We start from the raw sequence: 26,916 nt of genomic DNA, 5'->3' as shown, positions 1-26,916 counted from the left end.
AGGGATGGAAAAGAGCGCACATATAACAACAGCCCGGAATCACAAAACGAAATCTCGGTGATATTCATTGCCCCTCTTGGCGTGACGTCGGGCCTTTTTCCACAATGTACATACGGCAACTTTATTAAAGAGTTGCTGCTGCTGCTGCTGCTGCCATTGCCGGAGTTGAGGCTATATAGCCTCCTTGACTGGTCGCTAGGAGCAGTCAGGCCAGGATTGGGGTCGTTCCCATTTTGTCCATTTTTCTTGCCTTTTTCGCGCTGGCACATTTTCTCTCTGTGACTTTTGATGGGACAGGATGCCCCTGCCATCATGGAAAGGCATAATGCTCGCAGCGAGCACACAGCGATCCAAAGTACGACGATGACAGTAATAATAAAAAACAAACAAATGTGTGTACAAAAATAAAAAAAAATAAGAAAAAAAAAGACGATGGCGCCATTGGATTCTGTGGAATTTCGCGGCGACTCGCCTATTTCAACATATGCAAATAGAAAAATTGTTGATCCATGATTCAAAAGGAATGTCACTTTTGGAATTGTTTGTGACGTCCGCCCGGTCCGTTCTTTCTCCCCCCCCCCCTCCCTATACAGCCGTCACGTTGGGTTCAAAACACGGAGGTGAGATTTTTGACAGATTTGGCCGAGACTTGCAGAAGACATTTCTTATCGCGCAGATGTCGCCGTGTCCTAATCTCCTTCCCTGGCAACGGGCAGCAAAGAATTCAATTACGCTTAAGCTACACGCAGAAGGTCGGAACAACGCGAAGGAATTTCATTTACGACTTGCGTCTTTTGACTTTTGTTTTCCAGCGCCGAGTGATGGAATAAATCGTCTTGATTAGACTTGATGCACCTGTTGATCGGAACACACATTGTTGTTGTCGTCAGTTGTTTTTTTGTTTGTTGTTTTTGTTGTTGTACTGAACGGAAATTAATTACCCATTGTGTATTTTTCTTTTTCTTTTGTTGCGAGCAGAGTGCGGCTCTTTGGGGATTGGACGTGGCCCTTTTGTCCGAGGCTCACGGCCTGGTGACGGACTTGCTTCTCGAGTCGTCGACGATGCCGCCGCAATTGGCCAGCGGCTTGAAAGCTTTGGCCAGTTTGCTGAGTCCGCCGCTTCCCCATCAATCGAGTGGCGGGCCCATCATGGACAGGAGACCGCGCCACACGTTGCCTCACGTCGCCCTGTCGGACGTCCAGTACGCCTCTGACACGGAGGAGATCCCCTACACGGGCGAATCTCTATTCCAGCACCTCTCCAAGGTAAAATTGAAAAACAACAAATAACCTTAGATACCAGCAGTCCTCCTGTGTGTGTGCCCACGTATCCATCCAGTGACGTCTAGTTGTTGATGTCAAAAGTGAAATTTTTGGTTCCCCCCTCTATCCGCAACCGAACCATCCATCGTCGGTGCGACTGGCCTTATTGGGCCGTCCCTTGTGTCGTCTTAAATCTTTTGGGAGAGCCAGTAATGCTGCTGCTGCCTCCTTGACTCGTCGTCGTCGTCGTCGTCGCTGATGAATAAGATAGGCAACTGCTGCTGCTCGAATGAATAGGAGCCCCTTTTTGCTTCGTGCGTCATCGCTCTTTTTTCGGCGATGGATGAAGGGGACCCCATTTTATTCTCCAGGCTTCTGCCTCTTCTCTCTCTCTCTCTCCTGTATAGATTCTCTGTGTCCGTGCAGCGCGTTGACAAAACGGAGCTGGTAAAAATCATTTTCAATCATTTTGACGTACTACTCCCCCGTCTCTTTCTCCAATCACGGGAGATATTATATTAGTTGACTTCAAAAGCTTTTTGACCGAACATCATCCATCAAGCAGAAGGCGTCGTCGTGGCGCATCCAGTTTATATAAGAGTCGCCGAGACAATTTTTTTTTTGTAAATTGAATCAAGGGAGGCCGCAAACTTCGTGCGGAAATGGAGACTTAAATGGAGGAGGCAAAAGCGAATGGGAGAAGCTCATTGAAGCAAATTTGAAGACCGGTGATGGACTTGGGTGATGAATTGTATTCGCCGGATCGGCGGTAATTGGGTCCTTGCTCTTGGGGGTATTCAAGAGTCGCACAGCTGACGCCCATCCACAAAAACAGGATCTCGAGTGAGAGCAAACGTCCCTTGTCGTCGGCAAGCCCGGAGCCTTTTGCCTCTCTGCTCCAGTTGTCGTTGCATTATTCAAAGAGAATGTCATCTGTTCTCTCTCCCTTTCCATATATTTTTTTATTTTCAATTTCCATCCGCAGCGCTGTATGTACAGCTACACAGACAATTTGCATAAGCAATTTAGTATCACTTTCATGAACTAGGTTTCCCCGGTGGGCTCAACTGGCGAACGGATGGGGTGGGTGGCTGGGATTCTCTGTGCAATCAATCGAGAGTCGTCGGCCTCCGCTTGGTTTCATTCCGCAGAGATTGGATTCTTAAGTATTAAACAGTTGTGTTAAACGTATTTGCGCTAGAGTAAAATCATATTAGCCGACTAGCGTTAAACCAATCGACATGTTTTGTTGGTTTTTTCTCCCTTCGATGAACCGAAGATTTTCTTTTCTACGATTTGGTTTTTGAGCATTTCGCCTGTCATCTGGTCGGCGTTTCAGGGAATTTTCCTCTGCGCAGCCGACTGGATGGGCAGGCACGATGTTTGGCTGTCTTGCGATGCAAATGAGCCTGGCGCTGAGCTGGACGCCTAAAATATACGCACGATGCCAGTGACACGGGACAAACAAAAGCAAACACAAGCCCCCACTCCAGTGGGAGTAGAAGACTAGCTAATAGAAGAAGAACAACAACAAGTCAAGATAAAGAATGTCTTCCATGCTAGTGGTTTTTGGCTTTTGTCAAAAGCAACGCCCCTAAAAGACGGCCACGGGTTCAAATCTCGTCCATCAAAGACTCCCCCCTTTCGGCGGTCGTGATGAAAATTTCCCCATGACCTCCCAAGTGGCCTCCGAGAAAAAGAAAGAAGAAAGAAAAGAAATGCGGAAGAAAAAAAGGCGCAGACATCGATCTGTGCTCCGCTTCTACCCCGCGGTGCAGCAACGGCTGCCTCGCTGCCGATACTATTTATCTTGGGCGCGGTGCTGGCTGGCTCTACGCAAAAGCTTTCAGCACTTCAATTAGCATCTTGCGGTTGTGGGGGGGGGGGGGGGGAGGTATACGAATAAGAAATGGGAATCAAAGTCGGTGAAAGCCCGAGAAGAAGAAAAGAAAAGGACTAATAATCCGAATAACAACCACAACAAAAGAAATGTACCAGCAGAGCTGCAGAGCTGCTGCACGGGAGGATGTAGTATATGTATACATACATAGTAAAGAGTCTGCGTGTATCATCATCAGCGTGCGCTGCAGGGTATTACTAAATAGTGATCAAGGCATTCGCGCGTACGTGGGCAATGCAAGCCTCTTTATTCCCGTCTCTCTTTCTCTGGCGTATATATCGAGCGGTCGTTGTGTCCGCCCTCAGCTGCAGGAGCCGACAGCAAACAAGCACTATCAAGAGGAAGAAAATGGATATGAAAAGGGAAAAGAGGATTGCGCCGTACTTGTAACGGTCGGACGAAACTGCATGGGCGATATTGGCCGGCTGATGTAGGAGCTAGAACAATCGACGGAGCGGAGAGTTTGGCGGATGAAGAAAGTATATATCCGAGTCGACATTGGATTTGGCTTTGTTTCGTGTCCGCTACAACGACACGCTTCCGTATATATGTAGACACAGTTGGAAAACACTCGGCTGGATTGGTGTGTGCGACGTTACTGGGCTCGGTTTCGACCGTTTGAGACTTTTTTCTTCCTTCTCGCGTGGGCTCGTGCTGAACTCAATCGCTGCACCCCCTCAAAAAATAAAAAATCCGATCCTGTCTGTCTGTCTGGCTCGCTTGCCTTTGTAGTAATTTTATTGCCGCCGGCAAATGGATATCATCGGTCTCTTGTCTCTCTCTGTCCTGACGTAAATGCTAAGAGGATTCAATAGTTGATTGACGATGAATGACGGTTGAACTGATTGCCGACAAAGATGAGCCACCACGCCGAGTTCTGCGAAAGGTCAGTGCTGCTCTGCGATCCCGTTTAATAGACAGCTCGCCGAGACAGAGGCAGCGCCAGCGGCCCTTCCCCCTTAAAACCTTTCACGTCGCATGTTGAATGAGCATATTGATTTGTCGCTCCTCGGGAGGTGGTCCCCCCTAAGACGCGGATCGATGACGTCGAAATGAAACGTCCGTCAAGAGGTTCATTCGAGAGCAAAGGTGAGGAGAACAAGCCCGGCTCGAGAGTGTATTATAGAGATCTCTATTGGGGAAAAAAGAAGGCGAGAAACGCGATCGGAGAAAAAGATATCGTGTCTGCCAGCAGGCAAATATTATTAGGAAACGCCCACCAGGTTCGGAGAACACAGACGGCATGGAATATAATAGAGGAGAGTGGGGCGGAATCAAAAGGAGAGCTAGGCGAGTCGGAGAAAGATGGCCGATATCGACAGGAAATTGGGTAGCGCCCGGGAGATGATGCAACGGGAAAAAAAAGGAGTCGAATCATTGAATGAACTGAACCCTGGTAGTGTACGTGACTCTGTGTGTGTATATATATATTTATACACTGCTTCCGCATGGATAGATTTCCCTCCGTAAGCGACGGAAGCGGAATCAGGCTTCTGCCACTTTTTCTATCGTTGTAACCAGATTCGCAGCACCGGTTGATGATGATGGTACAGGGCTCGATTATATCGTTAAAACATAACGCGAATCTTGGAATAGTTGGACGCCAGTTGCTTGATGTAAAAACCCGTGGCCCAGCGAGGCGTGAAACGGCCTCGTTTTCTTCAGTCGACAGTTTTTGTGTGTCTTATCCCAACTATTCCGTCTTCTTCTTTCGGGAAGCGGAAGTGTGTGACATTTTCCACGAGGACGTATAGAACAGACGAGAGTACACACCTGCCGCCGTGATATTTCCTTTTTGATCTATTCTGCCTGTCGCTTCGGTTGCCGAGCATCCAGCGTGACATGTTAGACGCCATGCGAGAATTTCCCTGGGACGCTTGTTGGTTCTCGCTTATTTGTTTCCTCGAAATTTTCGCCCAGTTTCTTTTTCTTTTTTGTTTTCACGGTGGCAACGGCGCACTCATCCCAACGCGGCAATTCCAGTCTGTCGCCTCCTTCCGATATTGACTCTGTCACATCCTTTTCTCGCGATTCTTTGAATCTAATCTGTATTCATACATCATCATCATCAACATCATATGTGTGTGTTTGCCTCTTATATCAAACGCCAATGAACAAACACAAAGCGATGAAAGCCAATCGAGCGACGCCGACTAGGATTCCTTTCCCAATATCAAGTTGAGGCCAATGCACAGCAGCGTTATTGCCTTCTCTTTAGATGTCCTGTTTGCCGACGAAGAAGACGCCTTTTTCCACCGAGTAATCGTTTGCTCTAACAGGGAATGTCCGGCCGTGGGTTTTTTTTGTGTTTGTGTCTCCTATTTCCTTTTCATCCTTTGAAACGATATCCCGCCGGATTATATTTTGGTCGATATCTTTTGAATCGCTTATTGACTGGCGAATAACGTACAAAGGGAGAATTGGAAGGACCAAATAAAAGAAAGCCGAAGCGACCCACGTATAACAAAAGAAAAAAAAAACGAGTGACTAGAGGATAAACAATCGAAATAAAAAGCATCAGTTGTTTCCATTCTCACGGTCTTCTCTTTCTTTCTCTGTGTGTGTGTCTGTCCGTTCGTCATCTCCCCCCTCGCCCTCACTACAGTATGCAATGTATTCTCTCTATAAATAATACGGGAGATCTCTTTTATCTTTACTTGGGAGATTGATCCGAATCCTAGGAGACAACGGAGGAGAGGAGAAGATGGAAAACAAGAGAATTTGAGAGGCGTGGTCTTGATTTAATCCACGTTACAACTGTAGACGGTATAATACTATACACTGTAGAGCCGATCAATCGATATTGACGCTAGTCGCCGATTCGTGGTGCGTCTTCACTCGCATTCAGATTCGGAGCGGCGGACGCCCGTTCTATTTCCTCAACGCGCATTCTCTCCAGCAGCTTTGGAGAAGCAACTGTTAATATAAATCAAGGACTCGGATGTGCCATCTGAATGATGGCAAGGCACACAGCACACGAGTAGTCGAATTTTGCAGTCTGGTCGCTCGTTTAATTGACTTTCTAATGACTAGAATCGATGCCCTTCGCTGCGGACTATGTGAACCCTAAGAAAGAAAAAAACAAAACAAAAGAGTTTTTCTATAGAGTAGATCAGTTGGATCAAACTACTTTTGGGTCGTGTTGAATACAAGGCCGGGAGTGTGATGCAACACTCGGCTTATCGCATGCGATTTGAATTCGTCGTATTTTTAGGAGATAAAAACTATAGAAACATGACGAGGAGGTCCTACCATACAAAGGACCATTGATCCATTGTGTTGTCGAATCTGTTGTTGACCGTTCGATCCTGTTTCTTTTGTACGGGGGAGTCGAAAGTGCTTTCAATCCGCAGGAGCGACAGCAACAATGTTTATTCTTCCTTTTTTTCTTTTGATATTCTCGAGTTGAGTTGTGCATACAAACCCCTCGGCCGCTCTGTGTGCACTTTGTATAAGAGTGCGACGACGCTGTTTCAGACTTGACTGGCGTCGCTGGCCTTGGCCAAATTCAATTTGCGCGCCCTTTTTCGCGTTCCACTAACGGTCAATGTTGGTGTAACTTGTTAGCAACCCGGTGGACGGAACTGGTCTACACACACGCACACACACAAGAGTGTTCAACTGGGCAGATAAACCAATAAATAGCACCGACGTGGGACACACGTAGTAACACTTCTCCGAGGCTGTCATTTGGTTTATTGATTACTGATTGAAAATATTTCGGTGGTAGAATCGAGTCAGAAAAAAAAAGTTACTTACTATAGTTATGTCGTCGCGTCGCCTGTGAAACGTGACCGTTTATTCACTCCGTTTTTTGTTTTATGTTTTATTTTTGATAGAAAGGAAAACGTTTCGTGCCTCCTAATCTCTTGCGGAGGATGTCGACCAGCACGTGGACAACGACGACATCAGCCACCGGAATGCCGACCATTGAGCCGGAGCCTTGCCGGAAGCGCACCGCTAGTTTCAGGAGTGGATTAGGTAAGTTTGAAATAAATAAAAAAAAGTCTTACGACGCACGTTCCGGATTTTTCCCCCTCACTCCCGGTCTCACACACTCTATTCTTTATGCTACACCCGTATTATATAGCGAATAGCCTTTTATATCACCTTACGTACTGGGCCATTTTCCTGATAATAATATCCTTCGCTCCCGCTGTTGATGTGTTATTTAGACGGCCGTATAGTCCTAAACGCGTCCAAAATGTTTTTCCCCTTCTCCGCAACAACTTCCCCAACGGCCGGTCCAGCCCAAACGACTGCGGTCGTTTTGTCTTTGATGCTCCCTGCTCGCTTTCGTTCTTTTCATATTAGAGTGTTAAGTTAGGAAATAGAGGAATAACAGTAGGCCATACATATTATATTGTCTTTTCTCTTCCCCCTCGTCTACACCGTACACCACACACACACACACTGGGCCTTATTATATGGCCAGATAAGAATTTCGTCGTGCGGTGTGCGTCATGACGGCACCCGCTGCCGGTCTTTTTTTCTTTTTCCCATACGGGTCGCCGGTTATTGCTGCATAATATATAGCCCGAGACGCACAAAGTAAATAGTAAATAGAAGAAGAGAAAAAGGAAAAAGAAAAACGAGAATCCCACTGGATGAAGCGTATAGCCCTACCGCACATAGCCGTTAGTGTAGTAGTTGATCCGTTATTCTTTTATTTATTATTTGCCATTTCCCTTTTTCTTTTTTCTTTTTCTTTTCCACCTACCGGCGACTATAATATGTCTGATATTGCCCCTTGGCCCGCTCGACAGATTCAAAATGTAATATTCCTCCCGGTGTGTAAAGAGAGAAACGACTCTGGTAGAGCCTGCTGCCTGCTTCAGTTACATCCTCACGCACATCTAGACTTTATGGTGGAGCCGAGCTGCTATGGTAGTCATCGTATATCGTGCACGGAGCAGCATAGGAAAGAAAGAGAGAGGAAGGGACTATGACCGATCCCCCTGTGCATGTCCTCGGCACATTGTGTCTTTTTCCCGTCTGCTCAAACCTTGTTATCTCTTCAGAAAATATCGCCCATACTTTATGTAATGGAGTGAATTTTCTCGTCTCGCCCGGTCGCTGGCCGATTCAATAGAGGACGACCCCCCACTATTCCTCACCGTATTGACCTATATTTCTCCCCTCCAACTTTGATTACATGTGTTGCGTATAAATTTAGAGATCCGGTTGCGTCTCTCCACTCTCCCGCCGATACAAACGAAACTGAATTTCCAGGTAAAACGCGTCGGGCCTTTCACTACATCCATTGTAGCAGCGAGTTCATTAAGTCGGGCTGTATTATTTATCAATTGACTAATAGTACTTTGAGCTGGAATTTTCCGTGTGAGTGTAGGACGAGAAAGAAGGGTTCAATTTAATTAATTTCGTTTCTCTTTAGACTCTCTCTCACCCCTTCTCCGCCTTAGGTTCTCTTTCCACTTGAGCTTATTAGACATAATTCCATCCTGTTTGCATTCGGTACACGACGGCAGTGCTTTGTCGTGGTCGTACCCACACGAATTTTTTTTGTTGAATTGTGCTGCTCGACGCTCAAGTGTATAGAACGTGGGGTTGGCGTTATTTTTGAAACGCCCCGAGACCCAGGGCAAGTAAGTCGGCGGAATTTTCGGCACGAGCCGGAATTCATCCCAGGACGACGGTTCGAGAGAAGGGAGGCGGGGGAAGCGAAAAATCAGAAAAAGGCGAAGCCAATAAAGAAAGAAATTGGAAGGATATGAGAGGGGAAAAAAAAAAGAATCGTTATTGAGTTTGGATCATATAAGAGACGACGCCAGCGACGCTGTCGACGACTAGAGACGAATAGAAGGAAGCGAGGCTGACAACGAGGAGGGTTTGATAACTTCATTTCGGCACGCCATTGACTGTGTGCGCAAAGTGCTCACGATAAAATAGGCAAAGGCGCTCCCTGCAGCAGGACGACCAACGCGCGTGTAGGAGCAAGAAGACGACGAAGAGAAGATGCAAAGAGAAAAAAGGGTTAACAGCACGAGCGCATGTATATGCGCCACAAAATAGTAGATCGGCGGGAGCTCGTTGGCCGTGCGCTCTGGCGTGAACGCAAGTGCGTCTGCCTCTTTATTTTCTTCTTCTTCCTGTACTATATATTTAATCCCGCGACAATCCTAGTTGCCGCGTGAAATTGCCCTCGCATTTCTCTCTCGACTTTTTCTTTTTTATCCAGCTCGCAACTATTAGGCGCCCACTCGAGTTTCTCTCTGCGCATTTTGAGATGCGCGTTTTCTTTTCGTGATTTCATTTTATTTTGTTTTTGTCGTCGCGTTTATATTCCGCCTCAACTTCTTTTCGTTTCTTTCATTTTTTCCTCCTCCTCCGACGCGACGCCCGCTCACTTTATTATGTTTCTCTGAATTCCACAAACAGATAAAAATATGGAGGGGAGTGCATTATGGTGCCAGCCTGTTTTTCTTCTCCTATTTATTACGCGCCGAGCTATACACAGACGATTCAAATTCTTTTCCCATATAGATTCTCTCTATACATTGAGTTACTGCCATCGCGCGTATGTAAATAAGAGGCGGGCGGGGAAGAGATATCTTGCCATCAAAATCCCGGCCGCCGCCTTCGCAAGGAATCGACGACTTGGATCCGGGAGTCAAACGTTGATTGTATTCACGCTTCTGCGAAGAGCTCTGCATTTATAGATAATATACTATTCCGCGCTGGCGCTGGTTATTTTATCCGCATCGAAATAGCGAGCCAATCCAAAGACGAAGCTTATGTCTATGTCTATTTACGTGTGATCAGAGTTAGCAGTCTAAACGGGCTGGCGGCCCGATACCGAGAAAAACGGGAAATTTGACTCTTGGGAGCTGGAGTAATGCTCTTTGCTATACTCAACTGTCGCATGAAGGCAACCGTCAAAGAATAAAGTTGCGAGTTCCCAGCATCTCAGACGAATCCATTTGGCTCTCTTATTCAAATTGGAATCAGTCGTATAAGTGGTTGTGAATTTCGGGGGCTGTCGCGGGCCTCTACACGGACATGACCCTTATTTCGCGATCCAATATCCATCCAGACTTGACTGTCCATCATTTCGCAGGTTTTATTAGCCGCGGAGAAAATAAGCCGCCAGGTCTTGACGGTAGAAAGCGGCAGCTGATTGGCAATGACGACAAGAAGTGACGGCTCAATTTCCGACTTTTTGAGTGAAGGATTTTTTTTTTATTTTTCTACCCAGGCTCAAAATGTCGATGACGTCAATCTCGTCTTGCGTCAGGGACGCCGGCGATTCTCGACAATCTTGAGGGTTTCTTTTTCAATGAATAATCAAAAATCGCGCGGGCCTCCTTCCTCCTCCTCTAGCACTCTCGACGATAGAGTTTCGCTCGCTTTTTTACGCTCTCTTGATCTTATTTTTTCTCCATTTCATTTTGACTCCAAGGGAGACTGTCTAGTCTATACGGGACGAGAAACTTAAGTAGATAATGATTATGGACCTTGAAGACAGGCAATACATCCGGAGATGTTGCATATACAGTGAAGGGGTAGTAGTATATATCTACGGATATACTGTCAAGGTGAGTCATCCATCACGAACCCCCCCGTTATACAATCCCCCTGATGATGAGATGTGTGTACGGACTCTAGTGTGTGCGTAGGTCCGCATATAACACGAGTATAGTTGCAGGCTGCTGCGATATAGATATATATTATAAACATGGCGTGGTCTCTCTCTCTACTCGACTGGTAGAACTCGTCGTCCGTATAAGATGCTGGCTGCTCCCAGGCCATTATGGAAATGAGGAGGAGGATGAAAGGGCCACAAGGGGCATGGCCATATTATAGGGGCTGGATGGGAATTGATGGGCGATGAGCAAAGAAAAAGGAAAAAAGAAAACGAAACGAGTCCTGTATAATAATAATAATAATTCCCAAATGGAGCCGAGTAAGGAGCAGCTTTGCCCTGTCCACATTGTGTATATATACTTTAGGTTCGCGACGTGCAGCTTCATCATCTTTTCTTTTCCCGTTGCGGAGAGAAAATGAGAGAGAGAGGGAGAGATGTTGCGCACGAAAATGTGGATAGTCTTCAATTCATCCATCACATTCACTCGTTGGCATGAAAGAAGATCTCGGCCGTTGAATAAGCTCTTTGCTTGTGTGTGTATGTGTGTAAGTGTGAGTGCGTGTGTGCAGCCTCGTCCATATCGATTTGGCGACCGACGAAAAGGAGAGCAAGGACAAACGGGCGGATGGGCATGTAACGGACAGAGGAAATGGAAGGCAAGAGGTCGAATGACGAAACCTTCCTCTCGCTCCTTCTATATACTTTCTCCCCCCCCCCTTATTTCTTACTATACAGTATACACCAAGCATTGTGTGCTTGAACTGTCCTCAAAGACCTTTATAGTAGACGTGTCGGAAAAGGTGTTGCCTTATCGCCTCAACAGATTTACCGGCAAAATCAGATCTTGCGCGGTTGTTATCGAATCGAGAGAGAAATAATCACATTTAGTCCCATGGCCCAAGTTAATGAGTAACATTTCGGGTATTCCCCCCTCTCCGAAAAGCTGCGCTGGGTAGTAACAAAAATATCTAATGATTAAATCAGAGATGGTCATACGAGTATATGAGGAAGCGGCTCGGCAGCGACGGAGGATATTAACGAAATCCGATCTCCCATTTTCTTCTTCCTCTGTCATTTTTGTCTTTTCTTTTCTACGACCGGCCAGTCGTCCTTGGGCCGTCGTCATTTGGTTGACTAAGGCGGGCAACAGCGCGGCGATGGGTGCTGTGTATGGGCCGAATGGACTATTATCGACCGGGCGGTACAACTCGTGACATTAAACGCAAGTTTACACAACCGACCATTGCTTTTCTCTCTTTTCGACTCTAACCAACAATTGTAAAAGTGTTAAAGTCTAAAGCCTTAAGCAATCTCGTTACCATTTCGGGAGGGATTTTCTTCTCTGGCAAACAAGACGAGCGAAATCTCATTTGACAATCGACAAGGATTCTCCCGGACCTTCTTATTTCGACTGTGGTGTTGTGCGTGGTGTTGCGACAACAGCCCGCCGAATTCCCGACGCCCTTTTCGGATCAGTTTCGTGTGCTGGAGCAAAAAGGCAACCCAATGATTAAACTTTGCCACGTATATAGTAGTCTGTGCTGCTGCTGCTGTGCCATTGCTGTGTTAGGGGGGGGGGGGGAGAAGACGATTCGAGTGTCGGATCGATCGTGGAAAATGAAAACTAGGAAGAGGCGGAGGGCGAGATAAAAGGAAGGAGAAAGAAGAAAGTGAAAGATACTATGAAAATCTAGACGCATTCATCCACTTTTCTTTGCTCACGGTTCGTCATGTTTGCCAGGGCCTGTATGGCTGATTACAATAGGCGTGTGCGAATACTAATTCCACACAGTCGACGTGCCTCTGTTTTCTTTCACCGGGACTAGCACGACTCTTCGTCCACAACATGAAATATTGATATCACACCACACACACACACAGAAAAGGAAGAATATATTTTTCTTTGACTCTAGGATTTCTTTGTTCTTTTATGCATGACCTTATCCGAATCGTTGTTATCCAACTGACGTAATGATGTTTCGTCATTTTGAACGGCCGAGTTATTATTTAACCTTCACGCTTCGGTCGATCGCTAACGTTCTAGCGAATCAAAGACAAATCTGCATAATTACAGGGAAGTGCTGGGAAATGATTATTTCTGGAGTTAATTCAAATCCCCGTCGTTTTCTAATCTCTTCCAATCCCGCAACTAACTTTACGTACGTTTGTGTTTCATTTCTTTTTCTTTCTGTTTTTTGCTTCATTTTTTTCCTTTTTTTTGTAATCCAATCACTCAGTCAGATGTGGGGGGAAATTGTATAATACGAAGAAGTAGAACCGTTCAAATAATAACAAACAACTCGACAACTTCAAAAGTCTTACATATTTTCTTTTTTTTTCCAACGAAAGATTTTGATTCGTTCTTGATGACGCCAGCGCATGCTTGGTTGGTTTTCAATTAGCTTGAAGAGATTTCCCAGGAATCGGCATGTTGCTTGGTGATCATCGGTCACCCCTTTCCAAGTTTTCGTCTAATCAAAAACGTTGGAGCTCTGTAGCATGTATACACAAGTTGTAATTTTCTTTTGCTTTGATGTCGGTTCATCTTCTTTTCTCTCTCTCTTGCACCACCATCTCCCTTCCGGCTCCCTTCACAATTCCGTTGATCCTTGTGAATTCCGACAGTAGTCTTTTCATCATTCCAACCCCCCTACATTACTGCTACTTAAAATCCTTTCCACTCTTGCTCGTTGTAAATCTTTAAGCCAGATGAGAGAGAGGATCCGAGTTTACTTTTATTTGTCATTTTCTCTTTTTCCCTTTTTTTCCCGCTGGCTGTGTGCTCAGTACTTTTTTCGTCGGGATTGGGCGAGTGTGACGTCATTTAAGATTCGAACAAGTTCCTAGAACCCTATTATAAATGCACCATCGCCGAAATGAAATTAACATTCCGAACTTAATCCTCAATTCCTACTGTGTGGTGTGTTCTCGTTTCGCCAGTTCAGAGTTTCTTTTTTCTTCGCAGACGAATTGTTCGGCCCGTCTTTCTCCGCCCGTCAAATTGTGGGCCACCGTCGCACGTAACACGCTCTTCTCACGCGCGCTCCCTTTCTCTCTTGTTTGCTCTTCTCTTCATCATCTTCTTCTTCTTCTTCCAACTCTTGGAACTCATATAGGGTCGGTCCCTGACAGAATTGGAGAGTGAGTGATGCGACGCATTGTTTACAGTGTCTCACCGCGTCAGAGTCTATCCCCCCCTGCCGCTGTCGTTCGCGTGCCGATTCGTCTTTCTCTAGACGCTCCCGTCTCCTTGTCTATTATCTGATTAGAGAACGGGTGAGAAGAAATATACAACCTTGGGAGAAATGGGATAGGTAGCTAGTGTGGAGAGGTATAACCCTTCAAGTTAGCGAGTGTACACGTAATACGACAGGGAAGAAGGAGCGAATCTTATTTCTGAACACGCAACTCCATTACCCAAAATAAGCGGAAAAACAAAAGAGATGAATCCCATTTACGCCAAACCTTCTGCTGCTTTGTTACACATGCGTCACTGCTGTGTTGATCGATTCCTCGGCTATATTTTTCTAATCTTGTCTGTCGGTCCATCCGTTTTCCTTCGCCATGTCTAACGTGGCAAAAGGAGGTGAGGGGACGCCCCGCGAATTGGGTCTTGATAAAAATCCCAGGGCGTCGTCGGCGGACCGATCGACCGGGTGAAACTTTGGGTCGACCACCGACCGACCGACCGACGCCTGGGTTGTTTCTCTCACGATTCTGCCGATCGATTTTCTTAGCGGGAAATCGATACTAAACGAATGAGACTCGAAATGTGATTGCAGTGTCGATTGTTACGTCATTACGTCGTGTGTTGTTATATATTTTATTTTGTATATTTTTCTTTTTCTAGACGGGACCTCGGCGACGACGTCATCATCAAGTCCGAACCAAAGCCAGCTCTCGCTTCCGGGCCTGGTGGCTTTCAGTGCCAATGAGCCAATGAATCCCAACAGCCTCAACAACATCAACAACAATAATTCGGCCTCGACGCCGTCGGGTAGCAACAAGAGTCGGAGCCACTCGACGACTTCGCTCTACAATCAACATCCGAACGGCAAGCGACTGATGCGCGAGCGGAAGACGGTCTGCAGTCTCCATCCGCTGTCGTCGACGACGCCGACGCCTAACGAGTACTCATCCTCCACCGGCCTCCTCCTTCCCGACAATGCGTCCAATTGTCCCGGACTCGTTCCCAACGATTCAGAGGCGCTTCAACAGCAGCAGCAGCAGCAACATTTACGGGATCGGGACGATTCTGAAAATGAAGCATTTAGTTACTCGTTGCCCGGATCGGCGGTCGACAGTCGTCGAGGATCCGGACTCAGCACTAGGTACGATCACGACCGACGACCCGAAAATTCAATCAGTCATCTTCTCGTTCAGTGACATCTTCTTATTCGATCGGTTGGCCCTCGTCAATCATTTCGTTCGCTCCTCATTTCCTGGGCGCTTCACTTCTAACGATTACGGTCGATAGACGTTCAGCAGAGATGAAAGATCCTAGTTGAGACGATCATCTGAGAGCTGTTAATAACGCTTCTTTGCACCGACGGAATCAAATGGGTGGGAGGTAACATCTAATCCGTAATGGGTCACAAAAAGAAGAAAAGAACTAGAACATACTCAGACACACGTCACGTCATCCAGAGGCAACAGGATCCTTAATGCTCCAATGTTGACAAAATGCTTCCATTGTCAAACAGCGCGAAAAGAGTTTGATCGAACAGTCTGGACGAGAGAGGGGGGTTCTCTTTTTCCACTTTGAGGCTTTCGCTTTTCTTTTGTCTAGTAAAAAGGATATGAAGGGCCAAACACGTCACGGCGTTCTGTAGTTGCACATCTTGAAATTAAGGGCTCAATGTTCAACTCGAGGGGATGTTAGTTCTTTCCGGTTACTGGGGAAACCCTCAAAGATTGAATTTTCCCGAGTGGGAGTGAAATGATTTGGTTAGAGTCCTTTGATATTTCAAGTTTGTGGCATAAAGAAGGCGAAAAAGTTCATTAAAAAAACACATTCTAAAGAAACGCTTGTGCCTCATTCCGAATGAGCGCAGAAAACGTAAAACGTAGCGGAAAAATTGTACAAATGTAAAAGTTGAGATATGAAGAAAACTGGTTTTTTGACGAGCTTCTTTCATCAGTGTTTCTATCAAGCCTGGGGGACTATAATTGATCCCTCCCTTGAAAACATTGAAGAATTCTGTTTGTCAGTCTCTCTCCCTTTGCCTGTATCTGTGCCGCATTCGGAGAATACGGTTTCCCGACACGGCGGCTTCACCTTGTCAACCAATTCCTTCCCACGGTGGATGATTTGAAGCTCATGTACTATATCTCCTCGGTCGTCGCTGTGCTCGCGCTTCTAGTTGGGAGTCGCTGGTCCTTGGTTGGGCGGACGCGCGGTACATTTATGTGGACGATAAAGTTTTGGGTCAGTTGGAGATAAACTCACAGACGGACGGACAGAGAGGAGAGGGAGCGAGAAGTGTATGACGGATGGCGGGAGGGAAATGGAAGAGAATGGGAGAGTTTTCGTCGGATGTCGAACGAATGACAAACTTGATAGTGCGACCGTTCCCAAGTCGCAACCATTTCTAACTTTGTCTTAATTACGCTTTTAGGCGGAGTTCGGGAGCCGGAAGCGGTGCTGGCGGAGGTGGAAGTGTTGGGGGAGGTGGAGGAAGCCGCAGAGGATCAGCCCAGCAACCGATCGCCGTAATCGAAGATCAGCGATCCACCGGTGCTGGATCGGATTGCGAAGCCCCCGAATCTGGTAGCTCGAACGTGTTGCGGATCACCGAATACGTCACGTCGCGAACTTTGGCCAGCAGCCGGACTGGAAGCGCCAACCGGCAGATATGCAGCTACGAGGATGACGAGAACGATGGCGACGGTGAAGCCGGAGATGATGAACTGGAAAGCGGAGATGCGGCCGACAGCGGAGAAACAACAACTCGACAACAGCAAATCCGTCCGGGTCGGCGCTCCGGCCATCTCAGCGGTTCTGCATCTGGACATGGCAGTATTAAACCGCGCACTTCCGATTACGAGAGTTCCGATTCACCGAACTCGAGTGATCATTGCGAAGAAATGCCCAGCAGCCGAACGTGCAGCGCACTGGAAGAAGCGGAATCGCAACAGCAGCAGCCTCCAGTGGTCATCCGCACCGAAATCGAAGACCCTGATTGCCCTCACGCAATTCCTTCTTCTGGCATCGAAGCGGACGACGAAGATTACATCGACCACCGGGTAATAACAAACTGCACTATAAAAATAAACACCGAGGTTTAAAAAAAGAGAGAGAGAAAGATTGGGTTTGAAAAACTTTAGCGTGATTTCACAGCTGTAGGCTTAGGGTCTTATTGCATTTATCTTGATATCTCAGCAAGCATTATTTACGGGAATGGGTAGTGCACTTCAGTCAAAACTTTTATGTGGTTTGTTCCGCTCCACGTGTTGTGGGTTTGTGTTGGATCGCATCACGTCGTTATAAAAGTGAATGTCGAATCCGGCCTGGGAAATAGATCGTGATTGGAAACAGCCGCCTCGGTTGGTGGAGCGATAACGAGGGATCGAGGTGAAATAGAGGGCGGCCGACTTGTGGGGGTTGTTATATTGGGGTTGTGTTTGATGGGGCCGAGTTGCGAACGTGGAGTGTGATAGAATTATGTCTTTGATATTGCGAAATAGTAGTAGGAGCGTTGCCATGGCGACATTGATTAGAGAGTTCTACAATTGTTTGACACTTTTGAAATCAGGAGTCTTTAAACAAAAAGGAAGTGAATCCATTCGTTGGCGAGTGCTAACCTTTTGTTTCCTTGTTTCTTTTGAATTCGGTCGCTCCCCACCACCTCTGTGCAATCACTGGATCTGGCGGAATTAGGAATCGTTCACGGCGCTTGAAGAAAACGAGAATTGCAGACTAATTTCGCTGGAAGATGGATCTCGTTTCGATCTGGACCAATTGGAATCCGACCAACTATTGAGCGACCTCAAAGAATGGGACTATCCCATCTTCGATCTTCTGGATCGCTACACTGACACAATTCTCTCGGCGGTAAGACCACCCCTTTGCTTGTTTATTCATTTTCGCAATTGTTCAGACAGCGCTACGAATGTCATCTCAAGTTGTCACATCATTTGATCGCCAACTTTACTCTGGGTTCACTCGAGCGATCAAAGTGGTGAATCGAATCACTTTCGGCGAGATACGACGGGGAGGTTACCGAGGATACGGCTGATGGCGATAAGAGTCTAATACTTCAACTGTATCGCCCGCACGTCTCATGAATAGCCGGGCGAAAAACTAAAACTAAAACTAAACACAAGCAAAGCAACAAAGAGGGACTCGATCCATATACTGCTTGGCCATAAAGTCGGGTAACAGCTCATTTCCATCGGATGGGGCTAGAGGGAAGTTCTGACGTCACGGGCTGACGGGATCGGCCTTGAATGACTCAAACGGCGTGCCAAAACAATCCTCGCTTCTTCCTCCAAGAATAGTCCGTTAAGGAGGAGATTTTGCAAGGCCGACGCATTCTTGGCGGGACGCCTGATAAGGCGTATAAATACGGCCGCGTCTGTTCCCCAACGACCAGCACGTGCACCCGAAGGAGGACCAACCGCACGATAACAGAATAAAAAAAAAAGATGTGTCGGAAAATTTCAAATAAAGAAAACAAAAATACATATATAAGATGGGATGAAGGGCGTGGGTGGTTGATTGTGACGACGGCGACAAAAGGTCCTTAATAGCGCCGAATGCCGCTAATCTTTGAGCGACGCCCCGTTAAATTCTTTGTCTCTGTGAATAGATAATAAGAGAGGACTGAGTGGGACCAAGTCTCAGATGAATAAAGAGCACGTCGCTTGGAAGAAAATCGTCACGCACTTGACTGTAAATCGTCGACGGGGAGACCGAAGCGAGTCTTTTAACGGAGGTCGGTCACGCACCGTTTCACCTAGCAAAGTATTTTCCCTTCATCATTGATGGCGTCTGACAAGGAAGATGAACTCGTCGTACAACGTACTGTACAACTGCTTATTTCGCAAGTAGCCTACAGGGAGGCAGCACAACCCGAGAGAAAAACGAATACAAGATTTACGATCTCGTCTTTTGGCCCTCCAGAGCAAACACTCCACTGGAATGATGTAGTCTATTTCATTTTCTTCCATCCGCTTCCTTGAAATGTTCTACTGGCTGTGCTGTCTCCTCGACGCTGGCGGGAATAAGCAACGACGCAGTGGCAGCAGCACCAGAGATAGTTTCCCTATTCTTCGACGCCCTCGAGAGATCCGCAATGATCAATATGGCGACGCTAGTGTGCTGTGCTGTGTTCCCTCCGGCGCCTGGTTCTCTTTCTTTTTCTATCACCCTTGTCCATTCTGCCAGCGAAAAAATAAAAGACGGCGGATGTAAGGAATAGAGTAACAGAGCTCTCCCAAAGGGGGGAAAACATGTAACAACACGGGCCCCGTTCCAACTTCCAAATCGAATCGCTGGTAATGTCTAAAAGTTACGCATATTCAAAGTGGCGAAAAAAAATAAAACGAAGAAGATGAAAAAAAAAGAAGAAGATGAAGGCGATGAGCGAGTGGTACCGGAAGGGCATTACTGCATCAAAGGAAATAGCACATGGCCGGAAACTAAACTAAACGACGACGGCTGGTATATATATATCGCAGCCTAGCATATGCGATAGCGTTTGTATATATATTAACGGAAAATATCATCAACACAAATCAGGAACTGGAAGGCACCCGGGCTAAGGATGAATAGGAAATGGATGACTTCCCGTTCTGTCATCTTTTGAGATGTTATTTGTTTGTTTTGTTTTCTTTCTTTGGTACGTTCTTCAATGACGTATACATTTTTTGTGCACTATTCTTTATCAATGAAATTGAATCAGAAAATAAGCCTATTAATGGATTAGCCCATATGAAGACTCTTTGCTACGATTAAAATGGATTTGATCTGTATTTCCTTGATTTGATTTCCAGACGTGCTACCGAGTCTTTGCCGAAGTAGGACTGTTTGATACCTTCAAGATTCCCGTCCGGGAATTCTTCCACTTTTTCCACGCCCTTGAACTTGGATACCGAGAGAAACCATGTAAGTTTTGACATTTCGTGGTTGTGTTTTTTCCTTTATTTGATATACACACTGGAAGCATTCATCCGTCAAATTGAATTAATCGCCGTCCGTTTCCATCTGATAGATCATAACCGAACGCACGCCTCGGACGTGCTTCACGCCGTCTTCTATCTGACATCACAACCTATTCCGGGATTTACCGTTCACTCGCTGGATTCCGATCCCAGCTCGACTAAAATGCATGGTGAGTTCTCCCTCCACCATTACCGCATTCTTCAATCTCTCTCGGTCTTTTTTTCATCCAGACTTCGATCACTCTTCTTTTCTTCCTCTTCTCTCCGCCCGTCTTGATCTCGTACGTAAGAATTGGGGGGCCCTTAGGCTGCTGGAGAAAGGGAAAATAAAATAAAAAAAAGGGGGGAGGGGGATAGATCAATAATACACGCTGCGAAGTCTTTGAAGAGCGATGTAATGGAATACTGTACAGTTTTTTGGTTGAACGATTTCTGGATGCTAGCTAGCTAGGGATCTTTTCCATCGGCAACAGCAAGTAACGAGTTGTCATGTCGAGGTTTTCTGAACATGATCCGGTCGGTGGTACCCATGGCTTGGCCAGCTTTGATTCGCCTTCACTAATGGCTCCCGCTTTACGGGTGAGTGATATGGACCACTCATTGCATCTGCCAACCGTTGGAATGAAAAAGAATAATACCAACGACGCTATCGAAGCAGAAGAGGCTAACATTTTTATTAACTTGTTCAGGAAGCGTATAGTGCCCACTTCTCGAAATGCCGTAGTCAATAAATATTACGCCTTTTACGGCCTCCAGCTCGGTGCTTTACTTTTTAAAGAGTTGCGGGGATTGATATTAAAGCGGTGGGTGATTGCCCGATTCTTCCAGAGTATAACACAACACATGAAGCTACAGCGCAGCGCAGTTGGAGGGCAACACACAGAGAAATCGGATCGCAACTTGCCGGTTTTTTCAGATTGGGTTGGATTGTACGCAAATCCTCGAGTTAGAGAACAACAATGCGCAGCGATGAGGAAAAAAGGCCTGTAAAACCTCTCGAGGATATGGAAGACCTCCGTAACCCAAGTGTGAGGCGAAATCTCGAAACCGATGAGATGATGCAATCATTCAACCTGACGACTCGGAGGGGTCCTATTAGATCAGTCGACTGCAAACAATTCGTCCGCCGGTGTATTTAGCGGAGAATAAAGTGATTCGTCTCACGTTTTACTGGAAAAGTCTCAATTCTGATTGTGCGTGCTATTTTATTGTGGACAAAAATTCAGGTGTGGATTCAGCCAGCCCAAGTCCAGCGTTAGTGCAGCGAGCCTCGTTCAATTTCGAAGACTCTTACGGAATCATGGGCGCTAATTTCCCGGCCTTGGAGCTGATGGCTCTCTACACGGCGGCCACCATGCACGACTATGATCATCCGGGCAGGACCAATGCTTTCCTCGTCACTACTCTTGCACCTCAGGTAAATCAAATCTTCCCTCATCAATAAGAAAAGATAAGGTCATAATAGACAAAGACATTTCTTTGATCCAAGTTTTAGTCAGTGGAAGATTCGTATCTTGTCTTTAAATAGGCCTCATTGCAGGAAGACAACATTGTCCAACTATAGGAAAATTGATCTAATTTTAGTTTTGGGACAATGGACAAAAAATGTTATTTATCGACAAAAGGTTTTTCTGTTTCATCAAGTCTTGCTGTTGAGGAACCCAATTTCCGACAGCACTTGACTCGATAGATATAGACGAAAGTTGCTCATTATTTCTGTCATTGTTCGGAGAGCTGGGAGGAGGAATTATCGATCTGAAACGGAAAAGGAGGGAAGCTTAACACAATGTTCTTTTGTTAGAATCCTTCTTTTTTTTTGTTCTTGTTTTATTCATGTCGTCATAATGCATGACAAGGTAAAAGTTCGGAATTCATTAAAGTGACATATGGTCTGCCCGTCTGCGTTCAATGAGGATCCGTTTGACTGGATTGGCTCCAACAGAAAAGAGTTCAAGAAACATTACGACATTCATGAACTCGTCGCATTATTTTCGGAGACAGAAGGATAATGATCTCAATCTTTTTTTAAAACTCTAGGCCATCTTGTACAATGACCGTTCGGTTCTGGAGAATCATCACGCAGCAGCCGCTTGGTCGTTATTTCTTTCCGATCCTCGTTTCAATTTCCTTGTTCACTTGGAACGAGCCGAATTCAAACGTTTTCGCTACCTAATTATCGAAGCTATTTTGGCCACGGACCTGAAACGCCACTTTGAAATCCTGGCCGAGTTCAACGCAAAGATGAACGACACCGACGCACCTGGCATCGATTGGACCAATGAGACGGATCGGCTTTTAGCCATGCAAATGTGTATCAAATTAGCCGATATCAACGGCCCGTGCAAGATACACAACATTCACGTCCAGTGGACCCACCGCATCGCCGAAGAATTTTATGAGCAGGTAAATTATCAAACATTAAAAATGTTCCAAGTTTAAACTCGATAATTCATGCGACTGTCAATGAATATTTTTAGGGAGACGAAGAAGCCGCTCTGGGCATGCCCATTTCACCTTACATGGACCGCAACAATCCACAGTTGGCCAAATTACAAGAGTCTTTTATTAACCATTTGGTGGCTCCATTGTGCAACGCTTACGGAGAAGCCGGCCTTTTGCCCGGAGAATGGGACGATGGTGTCCAAGACGACGATGACGAAAGCCTTCCGAGCTCTTTTTACAGCGACGAAAGTGGGTGCCATGATGATAGGAGAGCCAGTTCTGGGGACAGTTCGTGTTTGACGGAACTGGACAGAGATATCGGGCCATCGGCGGGTTCCGGTAGTGATTCTGACACGCCCGTTCATCGAAAACGGTCCCCAACGGGAAGAAAGATTCTCTGTTTACAAACGCAACATCTGCAAGAGAATCATCAATACTGGGTGACCCAGATAAAGGTGATTTTTCTTTTCAATGTTGGTTTTGTCTTTTTTATTTTATCAACCAACTCTCTCTTTGTAGGAGAGTGAACTCCGGCCATCTGCTGATGCCACGGGTGTATCGTGTTCCGGCGGAGGGCGATCCGGCGAAGATTTCGGTGACAATAATAGTTCAGGAGATTCCAGTCCAATAAGCCTCAGCGAAGACCGAATGGAACCCATCGCGGAGGAAAATAGTCCAAAATCATTTGAACGCAGTTTTAGCTTTGTAAGTTTGTGTTTTTTAGTTTGTTAATTACAGTATTTAAATGTTACAATAACAGCCTCTATATCATTTTCCTTTTTATAGGAGAAGGAAGACTCGAAACTTTAAATACCGTCGACCTGTGTGTGTGCCATCCCTTCTCTTTGGCTTGATACGGTGTGTTTCATTCATCATGACCCAATGGCGTGTCTTTTATTTGACACATCGCTAGACCACCATCCCTACTTGTCTGCGTGTATGTTCTGTTTGGTTCCCCTTACCTGTGATAACTCGCACCGACAATGACCCTTTTACGCTTATTGAGTGGCCGACCGGTAATGTAATGGAGCGTATCGCTTGGTGGTTAACGCCGTTTGCTTGCCTCACTGCAGCATTGCAGATGAGAGTGGGAATGGTCGTCAAGTTTTTGCGCAGGTTCCAAAATTCGTAACTGGCCAATTCTGCAAGTTTCTTTTTCCCTCCCTGACACGATTTCATTATCTTCGTACTGCTGTCATCAGTCGTCGTGCACGGACTGAGAAAAAGGAAGTCAATTACTTTTGTACACTTCCGTCAATACTTCATGATCAAATGGCGGAAAGACAAAATGGCCGAAACTACAGCGACGAGAGTTATATCCGCTCTTTCAATAGATTGGCCCAATAGATCATATCACATCATTATACGGCCTCAGTGAGTGCATTTTTTCGGAGTTCTGGGTTCTGCTAAGTAAACTCTATTGTTCATTCAGTACCCTTTTAACCGATTGCTTTCATTCCAATAGCATTATTTGACGGGCTTTGTAGGTAATTTTTGTAGAAGCCTTCTCTTTACAAATTTAAAGCTAGCATTTACAATTTGTACAGAATGACTTTGACGCTTACGGGATGGGCAATCGACATGGTTCATCAAAGATGATTGATCAGTAAAAGAGTTATTTATGACGAGTTTGAATTTGGGCCGTGCCGGTGATTGTATGCAATCAGGAATGATTTGTCTGTTGACGAATTCGCGTCATCTTGACATCATTTCGGTTTCTTTCACACATATTCTAAATGATATTTTAAAAAATTCATTCTTGTGTATATCATAACGAAAAAGTGACGTACTTGTAAATATTTGAGGGTTTGTCCTTTTCCCCTCGTGCTATATATTTTGCCGCCGTTCCGTGGTCTCCAGAATCCCTCTCCGTTCGTCCCACATGTTGCATGCTATTATTCTCTAAATAATTTTTCATTACAATATGTGTGAATTTATACAACCGTTAGTGTCGACCTAGCAAACCGTACAAACAATTCCATATCCACATTACAGAGACGAGATGTAAGAGCAGCTGCACAATGATAGGGCCGACGACTGACCATATTTTATGTATAAATTTGAATGATATACCAAATACATTTGCCGTTTACCCGTGTTGCAGCTTGGTAATTAGTTACGTCATGCTCATTAACCCCCCCCAAAAAAAAGCGGACGCTGACACACAAGTCTTCAAAGAAAACGAAATCACAATTTACTTTCATTTTATTATCAACATTTTCCGAGTAGTTAGTACCTCTGAGAGGAATTTCTGAGAAGGAAACAACATGGAGCGCCACAATTTTCTGTTTCCAGAATGGCACACGTAATCTGATTTAAACATTAAAACTATAGCTGTATAGATACTCCGACCTAACGTTTTTACAGCACACAATTTGAAAATGTAAAATGAAAGAATCCTGGGTTTAAAGCACGGTAGAATGTGACAACGGTTAAACTGGGTGTCACCTCTGTTGGTCCGACAAAAGCTGGCTTAAATTCGCCTGTAAAATTTTAGAGAAAATGTAAGAGCTTGCTTAGATCATTTCATATAAAAAAAGGAACAATAACCTCAAGTTTAGCGTTTCATCCGTGGAACTCCTATGGCCTTCTAAGGCTAGTTCTTCGCATTGTGGTTCGAAAATCGTACACTCCACACTCCTGTCTAAAAAAACGAAAGATTAAGAAAGGCCATCATTCAATTAAACAGCTTAGCAAGATCGAAAAACAACGTACAGAAACTTTTGGGTAAATCAACTAAATCCGCGCATAGTGGGCGTTGTTTTGGAAAAATAGAAGCAGTTGAAGGCAAGCCCAGAATTATGCGCCGAATCTCATAAAGGTGACCTATTAGAAGTACGTAATTAATCCCTTACATGACTTTTAATATTTATTTCTTATAACTTACGAGTATTCCATTCATAAGTAGATAAAACCAATTCATTAATACCCGAGTCTATTTTTATTGAGGAAATAGATATGTCCATTTGTCGGGCGATCGATCGAGCCCTTTCAGTAATTTCAGACGATGGGAGTTGGAACTTTAAATACAATGGTGTCACGCCCTAGAAAATCCAGTGATTCACCTAATGAGCGTTGAATATAATTTAAAAAAAATCTTCTTACGGTTATCATTTCACTGGCGAAATACGTGGCTTCCAGTGATCCTCTAACCAGGACTAAACTGCCGTTGACGGGGCAGCAGATTCGTGCTCCTGATTTTTTCTCTATCAATGGAATGCAATTTCTGACTAGACTAATATGTAAACACGAAGAATTTATTTCCATTTCGACCGATTCCTAAACACAATTTTATGATTAATAGTGAAATAAATAAATTACATGACCGAATACCGAAGGAGTTTGGACGAGATGACAAAAATGGGACACTGCTTCCTTCAGAAATTCAAATCGATAGTGGTGCCCTCGGATATTCACCTGATAGCATGCATCTTCTTCAACCAGATTAAAGACTAGTTTGACTCCAAATGTAGAAGAAAAGTGGGCTACAAGAAGGTTTATTCCGAGAGATTGGACTTTATCCGATCGACAGCTGACGACAAACACGACTGGCACACATTCCTTTCAATAGAAACGACACGTTATGAATAACTCTGGTGAATGAATGGAAATATAAAATAAATATTGCTTGAACCCGTATAGATAGACGAGCGGATTCAACAGCAGCCAGAGATCCTGAAATAGTTATTTTGGGAATACGAGTGGTGATGTTGAGATTCGTGTCGCTAGTAGGACAGAAAATGTTTGTGTCAGTTTGTTTCATCAATTTCGACAAAACACTTTCGTAGCGACCGTTTAAAATTCTTTTGTTTTCCAAATGATGGCTCAATTCCATCGTCAAATGGAGCTCCATATCCTAAGTACCAGAAATTACATTGACTTGTTGAAACGATTGAAAATTCCACACGAAACAAAACAGTCTCACAATAACGTAGACTCAATACATAAAACAAAAATAATTTCACTGTTTCAGTCACTTTTCCACTTACTTTACAATGGTTACGTTCGCGTTTCATTTGGGTATCCAATTATCGTATTCACTTCTAGCAACTGCAACACAAAAACTTCAACTCGTGTTCTCTCTTTCTTTGAACACCTATTCACCACGTCAGGTCAAAGAATAAGAACCTTGTCATCTGGCACTTTCAAGGTCGGTAAAACAGCAGCCGAAACAAAATTTGCCGCGCGAAACTTTATTGAAAGTCACCGCCATCTTTGGCACAAATTTGTCTTTTTGGAAAAAATTGCTCGACAATGTAGAAAATTAGAAATGTAGAACATGTGAACTGTTAATCAAGAGAAAAATATGATAATTTTACAAAATTGGTAGATGATAAATGCACTTTTTATATGCGTATTACATTATGCTACACTGTCTAAGAAACACATTAAAATTTGTACTTCTTTCTTTTCTTTTTCGTCTGAAATTGCTTGAACTTGTTTGTTGCAACGTGTGAGCTGTTGAGTGGCCTGGTGCGAATTTCGGATGATTTATCAGAATCTCAGTAAACTTGGGTCACAGATGTGCATGTCCACTACT

General features: G+C 45.1%; 2 protein-coding genes across 5 annotated transcripts in view; one reads left to right on the top strand and one right to left on the bottom strand.

Moving 5' to 3' along the window:
• The window catches only part of LOC124199416 (cGMP-inhibited 3',5'-cyclic phosphodiesterase A-like), a 43,975-nt gene extending 19,501 nt beyond the window's left edge, over positions 1 to 24,474 (top strand). For both annotated transcript variants that reach the window (XM_046595262.1, XM_046595331.1), the window contains exons 3-14: positions 979 to 1,266; positions 7,003 to 7,144; positions 14,620 to 15,100; positions 16,388 to 17,015; positions 17,650 to 17,823; positions 19,767 to 19,878; positions 19,985 to 20,104; positions 21,161 to 21,351; positions 21,972 to 22,337; positions 22,412 to 22,831; positions 22,896 to 23,081; positions 23,163 to 24,474. In XM_046595262.1, the coding sequence (XP_046451218.1) occupies positions 979 to 1,266; positions 7,003 to 7,144; positions 14,620 to 15,100; positions 16,388 to 17,015; positions 17,650 to 17,823; positions 19,767 to 19,878; positions 19,985 to 20,104; positions 21,161 to 21,351; positions 21,972 to 22,337; positions 22,412 to 22,831; positions 22,896 to 23,081; positions 23,163 to 23,186 (3,132 nt within the window). In that variant the 3' untranslated portion in view covers positions 23,187 to 24,474. The remainder of the gene's footprint in view (positions 1 to 978; positions 1,267 to 7,002; positions 7,145 to 14,619; positions 15,101 to 16,387; positions 17,016 to 17,649; positions 17,824 to 19,766; positions 19,879 to 19,984; positions 20,105 to 21,160; positions 21,352 to 21,971; positions 22,338 to 22,411; positions 22,832 to 22,895; positions 23,082 to 23,162) is intronic.
• An 89-nt stretch (positions 24,475 to 24,563) lies between these two features.
• LOC124200214 lies at positions 24,564 to 26,520 on the bottom strand. Of its 3 annotated transcripts, none has more exons than XM_046596473.1 (9): positions 26,366 to 26,520; positions 26,011 to 26,232; positions 25,880 to 25,937; positions 25,710 to 25,810; positions 25,482 to 25,655; positions 25,264 to 25,420; positions 25,092 to 25,202; positions 24,927 to 25,020; positions 24,564 to 24,859 (listed from the first exon to the last, which is right to left on the bottom strand). In XM_046596473.1, exons 1-9 carry the CDS (start codon positions 26,390 to 26,392, stop codon positions 24,850 to 24,852), a joined length of 954 nt encoding a protein of 317 aa, XP_046452429.1. In that variant the 5' UTR covers positions 26,393 to 26,520; the 3' UTR covers positions 24,564 to 24,849. The 3 variants fall into 3 exon arrangements, with proteins under 3 accessions (XP_046452429.1, XP_046452497.1, XP_046452369.1); XM_046596541.1 differs by having other exon boundaries at positions 25,710 to 25,807; XM_046596413.1 differs by having other exon boundaries at positions 25,710 to 25,937.
• Positions 26,521 to 26,916: the final 396 nt, after the last annotated feature.

Source organism: Daphnia pulex, chromosome 1, assembly GCF_021134715.1.
Source record: "Daphnia pulex isolate KAP4 chromosome 1, ASM2113471v1".
NCBI classification, from domain to species: Eukaryota; Metazoa; Arthropoda; class Branchiopoda; order Diplostraca; family Daphniidae; genus Daphnia; species Daphnia pulex.
This window is presented reverse-complemented; position numbering and strand designations above follow the sequence as displayed.